This window comes from Panthera leo, chromosome C1 (genome assembly GCF_018350215.1).
Source record: "Panthera leo isolate Ple1 chromosome C1, P.leo_Ple1_pat1.1, whole genome shotgun sequence".
NCBI classification, from domain to species: Eukaryota; Metazoa; Chordata; class Mammalia; order Carnivora; family Felidae; genus Panthera; species Panthera leo.
In genome coordinates this window covers 193,603,819-193,618,831 of record NC_056686.1, presented here as the reverse complement: position 1 = coordinate 193,618,831, position 15,013 = coordinate 193,603,819, and the positions used below count along the sequence as shown (strand labels likewise).

The 15,013-nt window shown below is 36.4% G+C and overlaps 1 protein-coding gene and 1 long non-coding RNA gene across 18 annotated transcripts in view; one reads left to right on the top strand and one right to left on the bottom strand.

Annotated features, from left to right (window-relative positions):
• Window positions 1-15,013, bottom strand: part of MAP2 (microtubule associated protein 2) — a 280,480-nt gene that overhangs the window by 42,702 nt on the left and 222,765 nt on the right. For 14 of the 16 annotated variants that reach the window (XR_006205678.1, XM_042949985.1, XM_042949984.1 and 11 more), the window contains exons 6-7: window positions 9,405-9,518; window positions 7,027-7,104 (exon numbers count right to left, since the gene is read on the bottom strand). Coding sequence is in view for 13 of the 16 variants with exons in the window: in XM_042949985.1 (XP_042805919.1) it covers window positions 7,027-7,104; window positions 9,405-9,518 (192 nt within the window). In the remaining 3 variants the exon portion in view is untranslated. Of the gene's footprint in view, window positions 1-3,458; window positions 3,637-3,716; window positions 3,881-7,026; window positions 7,105-9,404; window positions 9,519-15,013 lie in introns of those variants that run through there. The other 2 variants (XM_042949994.1, XM_042949995.1) reach the window with 2 other exon arrangements.
• On the top strand, window positions 236-14,922 carry LOC122226571. 2 transcript variants are annotated; one of them, XR_006205680.1, is made up of 3 exons: window positions 236-614; window positions 7,649-7,843; window positions 14,773-14,922. It is a non-coding gene; the product is annotated as an uncharacterized LOC122226571 (long non-coding RNA). The 2 variants fall into 2 exon arrangements; XR_006205679.1 differs by lacking the exon at window positions 14,773-14,922 and adding an exon at window positions 9,466-9,620.

The window sequence follows — 15,013 nt, the reverse complement described above, 5'->3', positions numbered from 1 at the left end:
TCGCTAGACATACAAACTATATAGGGACTTCACTTTCATGTGGAAAAAACAGGCTCTTTCCCCTCCCACCCCACATACAAAGGTACACTTAGTATGATGCATGTGGTCAAAGCTGCAGGCTGGGGAGGAGGAGCAAAAAGGGACCATGCTTGGTTCACCTTTCTCCTGGCCTAAGTGGGCCTCTGCACTCTGCGCTGGGACACTGGGGAGCACACTAGAGGTAGTCCATTGTGAGCTGAACAAAGGATGCTCATAGTACTCCTCATCGGAATTGCAAGGATCATCATCAGGCACAGACACCGAGATGGAGGGGGCTAGGAGCCTACGCCTCTCCCCGCTGGTGGCAGGTTCATGGCTGGGGAACCTGTGTAGAGGACCCACTTGATCCTCAGCCCCTTCATCTACAAACAGACACACAGGAAGAAACTGCAGGGAGAACTGGACAAGACAGACACAAGATCAGACGAACGAGACAAACACCTGCACAAGGACACAATGGGCTACAGAACCAGCAGAGCAGGATGGAGGGGAATTAGCAAGACCAAGCTGATGGAGGATGGGAGAGAGTGAATGTTTCATGCTTCAGCAGCCACTGAATTTACACTATGCCTTAGGTAACCTTGCCATTGATTTAATAAATCAAATGTGCTAACACCCTTTACTGTATACATAATAGAAATGGCCTATACGTTCCCCTCAAACAAGTCAGAATAACCACAAAAACACTGGAATAGAAACAAAGCATTACAATACAAAAGCAGTATTTGGAAGAAATGTTTTCAAGCAGGTTCTTTTCATGCTTCTGTCAATATTTTTATAAGTTAAAAAAGAAGAAAAGTGTTAGGACCTGATGCTATACAATTATAGAGGAAAACAGTCCTGTTTGAAGCACAACCTTAATTATCTAGGATGCTCACATAGTTAGCACTTTGGTTAATTTAATTTTTTGTTAATGACTTTCACCAGAAAGCCATTTTTAATTCCAATCCAGTTGAGAAAAATCTGTAGTGTATTATTCTTTTCTGTCTTGCTAAGGAGAGCACAGTGGCATAGCTCCATAGATCTTTCTTTGGATGCCAAATCCTAGGGGTGTCCTTTCTAACACTGGTTCTCATTTGCATGGCTGTGAAGGTAGATGGTTTTAAGAAAGTCCCTAATAATATAAATCATTTCCTTTTCTTTTTCTTCTGAAAGCGTAAAAGTGATATAATTAGCTGAGAAGTTCCACAGAGCTGGATTCAGATTCACCAAGACTTTATTCTATGTGATTTCATTTGCACCTCTGGCTCTTGGCTGTCTTTATATTTTAAACCCTCAATGCATATTTCTCATTGAAATGCTAAAAGAACTGCTCTCACTTCTATCCTTTCCAGTGTCTTGGCTTAGAAATCAGCCTTATTTAAATATATGTCCTTAAAAACACAAGTGTAGGTTAGTCTGCTCGCACTTGGATTCTGGTGTATTTCATGAGCTTTAAGGATGATGACAGCAAACAATATTCGGCTTCTGATGTGGTATACACACTACATCTCAGGCCTACATGCCAGGTTACTGAACTTGCTAATCACTATTTGTTTACTTATAGAGAGAAATAAGTTTTAAATTTCATAACTTTCAATAAGAATGATTAAGATTTACTGAAAGTCTGTGTATCTCTCTGTATAATTTTTATTTCTATCAAAACTTAAGCAGATGGATTAGAGCATTTATTTGAAAATGCACTGTATTTTTAGGGCAATAACTAATTTTCAGCAACAAAGTCCTGCCAACTGGAAATAAATCTGAAATCATAAGGATACTAAAATAACATTTATAGAGGGAATGCTTTTAATCTTTTGAGCCCATTATTTACTGATTGTTCCATGTTATATTTTTTGGGGCTGGGTGCTCAGAACTTTCTCAGCCATGATGCTTATTATATCAGGGGGTAGCAGAAGACTAAAATTACATTTGATATTCTTAGTTCAACTCGGCACGATTTCTCAGCTGAGCAGATAATTGGCTGAGATAATTGGCCTACAACACTGGCTGAATCATAAGCCCCGGGCTTGTCACATGTCCTAGCCATTCATATTTCCTCCAGGACTCCTTAAGGCTCTAAACACCTCATGTACGCAAGTTACTTCTAAAACTTCCAATATGCTCAATAGATTGCATGGACTAACAATAAGTGAAAATGGCATATTTGTCTCTCTGCTTTTCAACATTTTCTGGGGAGTAGGGGTTAACTATAATGTAAAGTGAAAGAATTTAAAGCTGAGAGCTGGTAGTTTAAAGGCAATACTCCTTGAATGCATTAGCCTTTTGAAGATTTTGATCTCCTCTTTCTTGTTGCCATTGCTTGTTTTCGAAAGTGCCAAAATGTGAAAACAGTACAGAGTCTTGCTTCAGATCTGTAACATTTCAAAGAAACAGTATTTTCTATTCTGAAAACTTTGACTCTAAACAGAAAACAACAAAAACAGCAAAAAACTTTAAGGACTGCAGTGAAAAGGAGTTTCTCTGTAGTATCTGTATGGCCAGGCAACTCCAAAAAGAATGAATGTCTGGCAAAGTCCAGTCTTGGTACTATTAGCTGTAGGTGCTCCAAGTCTCTGTTTAGGACCTATGAGCCTCAAGTCCGTCTACAAGTTGCAGAGATGTGCTAGGGAAGTTATACTAAGAGGACCATGGCTAGCTAAGACCAACCAGTGTGCTTGGTTCCAACAATAATGATAGAAGAAATAGATCTTATTTGCTACGGAATCGTGAATGGCAGGTGTTCTTGGTTCACACCCAGTGGAGGTGGGATACATACTAATTATAAGTAAATGAATTATTTATTTTGGTATGGTTTCAAAAAAAAAAAAAAAAAAAAAAAAAAAAAAAAGGAAATTGGTCCAGGAGCTTAAACAAAAAAAACCCTCATTGGAAGATCACTTCCATTTCTTAGCCCTACATTAAGAACCAAGATAAGAATTGCTTTAGGGACACAGTGGGCTATGACTGCAGGGACTGAGATTTGGATTGCAATCCTGAATTACTAGCCATGACATCCAGGGGCAAAAAGTGGAAGTGAATATATCTATCTCTGTGGGCTGCTGGGAGGATTAAATGAGGAGATATCTGAGAAAATGCCAAGTGTGATGCTGGACTCCATGTATGTTAGCATCTTTGTCTTCGATATACTCAACTTGTCATGTACCTGTGCTTTCCATTCATTTGATACACCAAGGCCAGAGTTGAGAGATTTATAAAAAGTAAATTCATTTCATAAGTTAGTTTTGTCGTTTATGGTCAGGATTGAATGTTTCCTTTTACTAAAAGTACACCTGTTTTGGGAGAGGGACTCTGCTTTCACCATGAAATATTCTATTTCATTTGATAATGTGATATTTCAAAGGATATGGTTACCTGATGAATCTTGGACTTTTACATAGTTCTGTTGCATAATGATAATATTCAGAAATGAAGCTTACCTGATTTCAGTGGAGGAGTACATCTCCCTGATTTGTTTTTGTACAATTTTTTTTTAAAGCATTGGAAACTCTGTATTGAGTTAAAGTAAGATTTGCCACATAAAACCCAGCCTTGGTCTGTCTGTACCCTTTGGTACAAATGAGTAGTCACTTTGTAATAGACACGGAGTCTCTTGGGGTATCAGTGACTTCGTGATTTTGCCTGTCCTGGCATCGCAGCTTCTGTCCCACCACCTGGGGGCAATTGGCTCTACTTACATTGTTCTCCACTATCTCTAAGCCCTTTCCATTCTGCAAGCTTTTGCTGCCCAGAGTGAGTTGGAAGGAAAAATACTTTCAGATTAGCAACGATAACCTTACAACATCACTGACACAGGAAAACACCACCCTAGGATTCTGGAGCAAACCTAAGAGGGCAGAAAGTTTCCTGGTTCTATTTTCAGATGATTCCATTGTTCTTGCACAGGCTTCCAAATTCTAACAGTTCAGTCCAAATGACAACTATTATGGTTAGGCCAAAAAGAAAAAGGAGATTAATCTGAAAACATGACAACTAGTGCAGTATTAATTGATTCACTGTACCTGAGTTTCCTTTTAAGTGTGCTACTGATTTATTTTTGCCATCAAAATCCCTTTGTTTCCCCAAATAAGCACACATTCTGAGAATTATTATTACATCAATTATAATAAATGAATATTCATAACTTACAGTAATTAACATCTTAAATTATTTTTGGTGGAAGCGTTCATGCTTCCCCTTTGGGAAAGAACAGATTTAAAAATTTTTGATAACATAAAAATAATCACATCCTCAAAAACATTGAATTACTCAATTTAATCTAAGAGCTCTCTTACATTTGTATAAATGAATTGGCAGTCACATGCCTTTAGATTAAAGTTTCCTTGAGGGTGTGTTGAGGTAGGTAAAAAAAAAAATCTTGCAGATGAAAAACCCACATACTCCTTTTCCACCCAACCTTCTATGAGCTATACATTAATAGAATTTTTCCCAGGTCTTTGCAAACCAATTGGTTTGAAAAACTGAAGAGTTGAATCCTGTCTTGTAACTTTTCACTATTTATTTTCTGATAAACAAAACCTAAAAAAAAATTATACATGCTTTCAGGGTGGCCTAAAATCAGACAGGGCTAGTAGAATTACCTAGACCCATATCTTTCACATATATAAGAATATTACTTGATCTTTTAAATTAATGAGGTAGAGTTTATAAAGGACATATATATTTTTCATATAAGTAAAAAATGGTTATCCTTTGAAAAGCAAATCATTAGACATTCATATAGTTTAATGCTTTCTTTCAAAAAAAATAAAAAGTAATAATTCAATAAAAATACAAGTTTGGTTTGAAAAATGTTAAAGATAAAATATCTTGGATCATCTTCAATAGGACGTAAGTTGAAAATTTCCCCAAATATATTCAAAACAACTTGGGGAAAGCAATCTCGAAATATAAGGAAATAGTTACTCTGGAAAGTGTATCAAAATATGAAAACGATTCTATGGCTTATTTATATTTTCATTATATGCACACCAATCAGAAAGCAGATTGGGTGAATTCCCAGGCAGATAGACGGATCCTACTACCCTTTCCGCTCCAACTCCCATATAAGAATAAGAAGAGTAAATTACTAGCTTTCCAGCCGATTTTGGAGTGAACATCATACCCAAGTGACCATCTTGAGTTAAGAAGATTCTCTGATACTTGAAAGGCTTTAAGTAGAGGCTCAGAAACATTTTCAATGGCCTGAGGGAAGTACAGCTGTCATGGAAAGTTCTCCAGCGCATCCCCAGTGAAATCCAGGCTCATGAATCAAGTTGGCTACCGCTGACTCTTAAACTCCTTCACTACTCAACCCCTTTCTCACTACCCAGTAGCCATGCGAAGTCTTTAGTTGCTAGAACACTTCATGTTCCTGTCCACCTGAGTTCCGCTGCATGTCCTGGTCTCTCCACCCCAAATGCCCTTTTCCCTGCATCTTTGCTTGACCAACTCTTCCTCATGCTTTTGAGCTCAGCTCCTTAACTGTCTTCTCACCATCCAATAAAACAAGATTTCCCTTGTTCTATCTTAAAGCTCTATTCTTTTCCTTCCTAGTGCTAATCCAACTTGAAATTATTTGTAAGCTTATTTATTGGATTGCTGTTCTCCACCAGACTCTGTGCTCCTTACAAGCAGGGGTCATGTCTGTTTTGCCCACTAGTGTATACTTAGAATTTAAAGAGTGCTGGGAACACTGTAGGTGCTCCGCAAATATGTGTCAATGAATGGATGAAAATAAGGACAAAAAAATCTTTCAAATCTATAAAGGAAGAGATCAAATCACATTTTCAGGAAATTGACTAATAATCCTGATTATATCCACTAATTATAGTCCACAAATTTTCTTTTATTCTTTAGAATAATTTAGCTCAGTTAATGCTATTTCAGGCAGTAAATTAGAAAAATGCCTCAATTTAAGAAAGAAAAACCTCATTAAAAGAAGTTTAGGTTTATAAATCTGTGATGATAAATAAATTATGTTTATTGATAGTTTACAGTACTGTAACTCGGAAAATCTGTATTGAGGAACTCAAAGAATATTTTAAATGAACCTAACTATAAATTATAAAAAAAAAATGACTCTTTTGTGACATTGTTCAATTTTTAACCCAGTAAAATAATTGCTAAAAGGGACAACAAAAGGAAAATAAATAAAACAGTAAGTGAATAAAATGAAATAGCTTTAAAATTCTGATTTTGCTATATGAAAACTAAATTATATTGAAACAAAACTTTAGCTATCGCTCTTCTCTGTCTTTGCCTGTAACTCAAACAATACACAAAAGTTAACTGATCTAAGTCAGAAAACCAGTAATAGTTTGCTTTTCAGTAGTGCCTCTCAGCTCAGATTCTGAATGAATATTCTTCAAAGGCATCCCTCTGTTTTATTGGAACTGAAAAGCTGACATAGCATTTTATGTTGAATAAAAGCATAAATATATTCATAGACAATAACAGGTCTCAGCAGGAAAGAAACCATGATCTCAGCTTCCAGTTCACTGCTCTCAATATCAAATTCATTGACTTCTTCATTTATTCATTAATATTTATTGAGAGTTTGCTATGGGCCAGGCCCTAGGGAAGGCCTTGGCAGCACAATAGTGAGCAAAACAGAGACAATTTCAGACAACACTTCCTTATAATTTCACCAATAAATTTATTTTTGTTCAGTCACTTATAAGATAGGATTGTATCTTCTCTGTCAAAACATTTACGTTAATTAAGTGAACTGGTTCTCTGTACCTATTTGAGCAATTTAAACAGAGTTACCTTCTCCTGCATCAAGGTGATTTTTCCTTTTTTTATTTACCATATTCCTCTACTTCTGATTTTGTATAGATAAATGATTATACATTTATGTAGAGTCTTTGTTTCTTCTTGACTGTTTGAAACAGACAGCTCTCAGCTGGGTCATGTACTAACCTATACTGAAGTCCACTGCTTATGGATTGATGTCCATTTACACTTTACCAGAAGACAAACCTCAAAAAGTCCAATAGGCCTTACCTTCCTCCACTGTGACAGTCTGTTCTGAGGCTGGTGACGGAGGTGGAGAAGGAGGCAGATTAGGTGTCTCTTCAGCTGCTAAAGAGCAAACAGTGGAAAAACGAGATACAGCAATTAATCCTGCTAGGTCAGTAGATGGGTAACAGCTCTGCCATCTCTAAAAAGGCCACTCCACGAAATTTAGGAAAAGATTCAACAGTAAGTTGCGCTTGACTTATTTTTTTGTCCCATTACCTGATTCACATATTTTAAAGAACCTAAAAAGAAAGAAAAGCATTTAATATTTTAAAAAATTCATTTTGTCTTCCCTCTAAAGAATGGATTACTGATGCCTGCTAAAGTTCTATCATTAATCCCATTAATTTGTGTCTGCTTGTTTGATTAATATAATATTTTATTCTGGCCCTAATGTACTGTATTCAAATGCACAGGCAAGCACTGTAGTTTGGATTTAGCTTGGCTGACTGAAAAAAAAATTAGAACTTTATATTGTTTAAATTTTTGATCTGGAAACATATGTAACCTTCGTCATTCACAGTATTATAGGTGATGTATTTTTTTTAAACAACATTTTGTCCACTGAGTCTAATGTCAAAATGCATCTTCTGTTATGTATTCTCAGAAAAGAAAAAATGAAGCTATCAGAGCCTGAGGCAACCTTCAGACGGAAACCATGCACTAGTGGGAGCTGAGTAATCTTCTGGCCTGGGCATTATACATAGAGAGCCAAAGAGAAAGGTTCTAAAAGATGGTAACACCACAGTTAACTCTACTTCTTTTCAAGACTCTTGCCTTCTTTATGACTACTCCTATGAAGGTGAGAAATTGCGAAAGGAAATGTTTATCATCAAGGCCAGAGGAAAACCTATTTTAAAGAGCATCTGTTTTCCCTTCTCCTAAATCAGTTACTAGTTGGAGCTTTGGGGTCACAGGCGACTTCTTAACCCCTTGACCCATAGGTTTCTATATAACACATTTTCAGGTTTCGATTTTTATTTTAATTAATTAATTAATTTTTAAATGTTTGTTTGAGACAGAGCGCAAGTAGGGGAGGGGCGGAGAGACAGGAAGACACAGAATCTGAAGCAGGCTCCAGGCTCCAAGCTGTCAGCACAGAGTCCGACGCAGGGCTCGGAGTCATGAACCGTGAGATCATGACCTGAGCTGAAGTTGGACACTTAACCGACTCAGCCACCCAGGCTCCCCTCAAGTTTCAAATTTTAAAAAAATGGGTGGGGGTCTTCTATTTAAGGAATAGAAGTGAACCACAAGCAGAAGGTCAATGCTTTGAATAATATACTTTCCCTCCTGTTTTAAGAGAAAAATAAACCTTTATAATCAAAGAACATTCTACTACAAATAATGAGTATTGATTATTCTGGGAGAGCAGAATTTTAATTGCTTAATTTTTTGAGTTGCTCAAATTGCTTAAAGGGGTACTGACCAGAAAATCAAATATTAAGGGTACATGAGACATGCGTTGGATATGTACTATTTTTTTAGGCTTTAAAATTATACTTTTCTGTGGATTAGTTATATGTACCTGTGAAATAGACATATGTTGAACCTAAGAGTTTTCTTTTTTGTGTCTTTGCATGTATATACACCTACATCTATCTATCTATCTACCTATCTACCATGTATCTATCATTTACCTATCTCTCTTCTATCTATCTATCTATCTATCTATCTATCTATCTATCTACCTATCTACCATGTATCTATCTATCTATCTATCTATCTGCCATCTATTTAGAGAAGAGTCAGCAAGCCTTTGGCTGAGAGTGTTTTCTTTGGCAAACACCATTACATTACTTGTTTGGCTCTGGAGAGCATCTGACTTGTGACCAAGGGAGACAGCAATGCTATCTAGTGCCCTTAGATGAACCAAGTGAAGACCATACTGGGATACAAAGTCACTCATGATTCTAACAAAGCCCTGACTATAGGTTTTCTATAGCTGGTTCAGGGAGACTGAAATAAGACTAGATAATCATTCACCAAAATCCATAAAGGGAAATAATCATTTCTAATTAAAGTTTTAACACATTTTCTATACAAGTGGGTGTCGTGACATCAATATGCATTGGCTTTATTTTTATAGTAAGTATCTCCAGTGGTCTAGAAATGAAAATTTAAAAACGATTTAGGGGCAAAGTCTAACTATAAGCTTATTACCCTAAAGACTGTCCAAATACCACAAATGAGCCTGGGAAGAAAGTGAAAACAGGTGCCAGCGCCTCCCAACAGAGGTGTTTGATGAACGTTGTATGTAAGGATGAAGTATGAAGTAGGGCCTTCCTTTGAACATGAAGACTTGGTCCTGTGATCAGGGCACAGCAGGCATAGCCCCTGACCGAGGGTTCTTTCCCATTTACCTAAAGGCAGAGCTGCAGGCTGGACTTTATGTTCAGCTTCTTTCTCTTGTTCACCTTTCAGGACTGCTACAGCCTCAGCCGTGACTACTTGAACGATCCTTGCAGACACCTCCTCTGTAATACACAGTAACAAAAGAAAAGAAAGTAATGAGACGTCCAAAACAGGCAGCAAAGAGGAAGCGTAAGGAAACAATATGGCTGATTAAGATTTTATTTTCTATCCCCCCCCCAAATAAGTACGATAGAATTTATTAAATTGTAGATAAAACACAAATACATATATTGTAATCAGAAAAAGAAAAAAGAATAAAGAGAAAAAAGGGTTTGGCATTCTGGGAGCTATGCAAAATGAACACAGAATAAAAAAAATAATTAATTTGGATGGCAATTTGTTTTTAAAAGCTGTTCATGCAAACAGAAACAAAGTTTTTGTACCAAGTAACACAAATTCAGAGAAGAGAAGATTCATCTTGGACTTAGTATGTTTTGTGGTTTTCCAGAAAACTTTCTTTACAATAGTTTCTATGCTGATTTGCCGAAATACCATGATTTAAAACCTAAAAATGGGCCTCAAAATGTGAATTTGTGATCAAACAGCATTATTCAGGATCAGTGTAAACAATACTGATTAAGAAAATCCTGGGAGGATAAAATTTGAATGAAACACATGGAAATGATATATCAGATGGTCTCTTTCTAAAGAGCTACTACCTTTTGAGACAGCAGAAGTTTTAAAGATTTTTAAGGCCATATGATATATACTCACCTCGTCAGGACAATAGTTTCATTCAACAAGATGGGGTTAAGGGGGGGTTCGTCATTAAAATAATCGGTTTGTGAGACGCCAGATAACTAGTTTTTGGGCTGAAGTGGGGCCTCCTGGAGCATATCCCAGTGCTAATTTTATATAACCAAGTCAGATAAATATTCAAGAAACAATGTTCTGTATATCATCAACTAAAAATGAAAGAAGTAGCAAATAATCCCATGTACCGCCCTTACAGAAACAAGTTGTACTACACAAGGAGGGTGGGGCAGTGGGATTTGTTCTCTTATGTTAGCTTTCAGAATAAATCCTTACTTTGACTTTTCTATGATCAGAATTTGCACATTTACAAGCAGGTTGATAGAGGGCAGTGGGAATCCTATTTTTTCCTGGTTCATTTAGATTTAGCCTTCTCTGGAAAGCCTTCCTTACCCCACCCAGGATGACAGAGTATAGTGCTTGAAACCCAGCTTTTGGGGTGAGCAATCCACTTGCATAGGATTTATCTGAATTTTAAAAGCTAGATCACCTTATTAAGTATATTTGCCATCATATATCTAACTTCCTGATTTTTAAATAGCCACTTGACACTATAGCCTACATACAGTCTTGATGTACTGTAGAAACACTCTTATCTAGACCGGGTAGCAGTCACAGGAATAGAAGCAGCTTTTTAAAAATACGGTGCTATGTGCCAAGCACTCTGCTAAAGTGTTTGCCCTCATTATTTCAATGAATGATTTACTATTGTTACTTCTATGTTTCAGATGAGGAAATAGACGACTAACAGGCCAGAGAATTAGACATTCTCACTATAAATATCATACTTAGAAAACCAACTTTCAAATAATTGGGATCTTGTAAAATGCTTCAGGTACTATAACTAAACTAAATGTGATGTAATATTTCTTTTATTCTTGAAATATAATTTTAGGAAGCTGGAGACCTCATTCAAACTTTAAGTATTCAAAGAGCAAGTACTGACAGACTACTTAAAATTATTTCTGAAAAAGTTTTAATTTCTAAACAAGGCTCCAGCAAATTTGTCTCATATATTTATGTACTCAGTATTCTTCATAAAAGATTTTTTTTACACGACACATTTTATACTCTCAATTTAGCTTAAACTAAGAAGGATCTTCTCTTAATATTGCAAAAAATGTAAAGAATAATTATGATTTCAAACTAATAAGATACAGCTCATTCTTGTAAGGTGGTTTTATCCTATGCAATTTAATTCACAGCACCACAGCTGTAGAGCTAAAAGGGCTTGAAGAGTAGATTGGATCTATATTCTCTCATTTTGTAGATGAGGAAATATAGGCTAGGCATGGTTATGAGATTTGCTCAAGTTCACACAGTCAGTGGAGGCAAACTGAAATTAGAACCCAGATTCCCTGACTATTAGGCTGTTCTTTGTCTCAAGCAGAAAAACAGCAGAAGGAATAATGAGAAAATAACCATAAACTTCCCTAACAGTCATGTGAGAATGCCCAGTGGAAATACATAAATTCTTCTAAAGGTATGAACTAAAGTAACATTCACTCTCAGACCTGCTCCTCTACCTAAAGTACAAAACTGCTATTCCTGAATGTATTCTGAGACTATGAAACAAGTAATTGACCACAACTGAGCAATAACTACGTATCTGCCCATCTATGTATGTATGTATGTATCCATCTATCTGTCCTCTCTATCAGCCATCTACCTGCCTACCTATATATCTTGTAGATAAAGTTGAATAGTGTAATAGATAACTTACCTCACTTCCATATAATCATTTTCAATAAAATTCAGACAGTTAAAATCAATAAAATGATTTTCAGTTCTTCTAGAACCTCAGTGTTTCATAGGAAATTCAGTGTAATGGAGAGGTGGAGCAAACACAGAGGAAACTGGGACATATATGAAACCCGTGTATCTTATGGATCATTCCTGCATTACCCTGGTGGCATTTACACCAAGTATAGTATCTCCTATGGCACTTAGTACATCTTGCATGGAATTGTGCTGGTACACATGCCTTATCTCCCTTGCTTTGTAGAGTTTCCCAAGTCAAGGACTTTCTCTTTATCACTGTTGCGGTACTTGAAGCTCCTCTCATTGATGTTTACTCAGACTGGATGCCTAACAAAGTTTTTTGAAAGTATGAAAAGTTAACATGAAAGGTTTTGTTCATGCTATTTACACAAGCTTAGAAATAATCCATGCTCGTTATTATATTTACTAACTTAAACCTCCCCAAATTAATTATTTACTGAGTTCTTGTTTAAGTTTTGATGTATTTCAAAACAGTATTTCTTAAATGAGCGTTCCAGATTCTTGTGTAACTACTGATGAATTTTCTAGAGTCTGCAAACACTTAACATGAATAAAATTTCTTAATTTGGAAAAATAATCCAGTAAAAATAATAAAAAGTATCTATTGGTTTGTGTGAACAAATTATAACTGAGCAATGCCACATTATTTGTCTTTTTGTTTGGAATTGCATTTAGAATAATTGTGACACCATAGACAATTAGTTTACCTGTTGTGGGCTAATGAGAAGAGAACAGGGGTGAGTGAACACTCTACAATAAAAAATGCATTCACAGAAGACGTAGGCCAAATAACATCATGGTACACTACACAACAGACTTTCAAAATATTCTAGAGACAAGGAAAGGAAAAATAGGATCATTACTTTTCTCCAGTTAGTGTGGACATGTCCAACCTAAATAAAAATGCACTGTTATCACCCATTACCCCATTTCTTGTGAGCAATAGTTTAGTTTCAGTAAAGCAATAGTTTATTTTACATAATAAGTAGTGGAACATTTGAATTTTGTTGGCTTTGTTGTTTCAGATAAAATTGATTTATAAATGTGTTTGAGTTTCACAGTTGAATAAGAGCTTATGAATAAGGTAATTTTACATTTGTATATATTTAAGCAAAATGTGTAAGAAAATAATTTAACTCAGTCATGGGAGAATTAATTATCTATTTTTCCTTAAAAGAACTTAACTGACTTTAAGAAATGCTATTTTAGAATAAGCAAACAGGCTGTGTGGGAGCCAAGATAATGACATATTATCTTCATTTTTTTTGAAAACGTAATATTGCTAAAACTTTTCAAACAGGAAATATCACATTGTCTCATATTATTTTCCCAGTGCAATAAAACATGAGCATAGGATTATCCTGAGGGTTTCAATTGGTCCAGTCACTTTAAAATCTTCCTCTAAGCAAAGGCTGCTGTCAGTGCAGGGTGGTAGCTTCCTCCCCCCAAGGACAGATGGCCTTTTCCCAACAGAAACCTAATCAGCAGATCTCTGGGTGAGTTTTACCCTTAAAGCCTGGCTCCTGGGACAGGAGAAAATTCACTCAAGGTTTGAGGAAAGTTCAGAGAAAATTAACGGTAAACATGCCAAACAAACACAGAAGACAAAGGAAGAGAGTCACAAAATCAGACCTACAAAGATAAAAATATAAGAGTTATGATGTGTGTATGATGTATCTATATAGCTATCTATATCTATAATCTATATCTATATATAATTTACTCATTCATTCTACAAATATCTATTAAATGACTCTATCCACTTATCCATCCATCAAACCATCCATCTATCCAACAAATCTTTCTATCTGGGAGATCTTTCCCTTTTATATTGTAGATTAAAGGAAGTCACATGGACTTTAATTCTGAGAAATGTGGGCACAAACTCTAGCATTGCTACTTTCTAGTTATTTCATACTAAGAAATTTACTTGGAATGGAGTGCCTGGGTGGGTCAGTCGGTTAAGTGTCCAACTTCAGCTCAGGTCATGATCTTGTGGTTCATGAGATCAAGCCCCGCGTCAGGCTCTGTGCCGACAGCTTGGAGCCTGGAGCCTGCTTCAGATTCTGTGTCTCTGTCTCTCTCTGCCCCTACCCACATCACATTTTCTCTCTCTCTTAAAAAAAAAAAAAAAAAAACACAATAAAAAAATTAAGGGGCGCCTGGGTGGCTCAGTCGGTTGGGCGTCCAACTTCAGCTCAGGTCACGATCTCGCCATCCGTGAGTTCGAGCCCCTCATTGGGCTCTGGGCTGATGGCTCAGAGCCTGGAGTCTGCTTCCGATTCTGTGTCTCCCTCTCTCTCTGTCCCTCCCCCGTTCATGCTCTGTCTCTCTCTGTCTCAAAAATAAATAAAACGTTAAAAAAAAATTTTAAAAAAATATGAAATTTACTCGGACTAATTGGGTTTCAATCCCTCATCCATGAAATGGAAATACTAATAGCACTTGTCTCACAAGTTGCTGTGCAGACTCAATTGCATAATTATAGAACAGGCCTGGAACATCAAGGAACTTGAGACTTCCAAGGAGTTCTTCACCAAGTTGTCTTTATTTCCCCCAGTCATACATTCTTCTGGGTCTTCTGGTATTTCTGCTTCAAAGGAAGAGCAACTAAAGGTCCAGACCAACTAGCCTATTACTATTATGAACATCAGATAATAGAGTTAATCTGCAATCATCTATGTTGATTTCAGGGACAGTGTTTTTTGGTTTTGCTTTGACTTTCCTAGACAAAGCTAGAGGGAAGTAAAAACTTTGGTTATTTATTTTCTGGCTTCATAGCCATTTTCCTGGCTGCAGAGGTCCTGGGCTATGACCTGCTCTAGATTTCTGCTAGCGTCCCAATTTAGGACCATCTTCTGGACAGCACTCCAAGAGGCCTGATAACCCCTGTCTTCTCCTGAGAACTATTAGCAACATGAAAAAATCTTTTTTCAGGTAAGAGCTACATTTTAATTTTTCATTGTTTATTTTTTCTACTTCTTTATTCCCTATCCTACTTTCTACTCTATTTTTTGGTTAT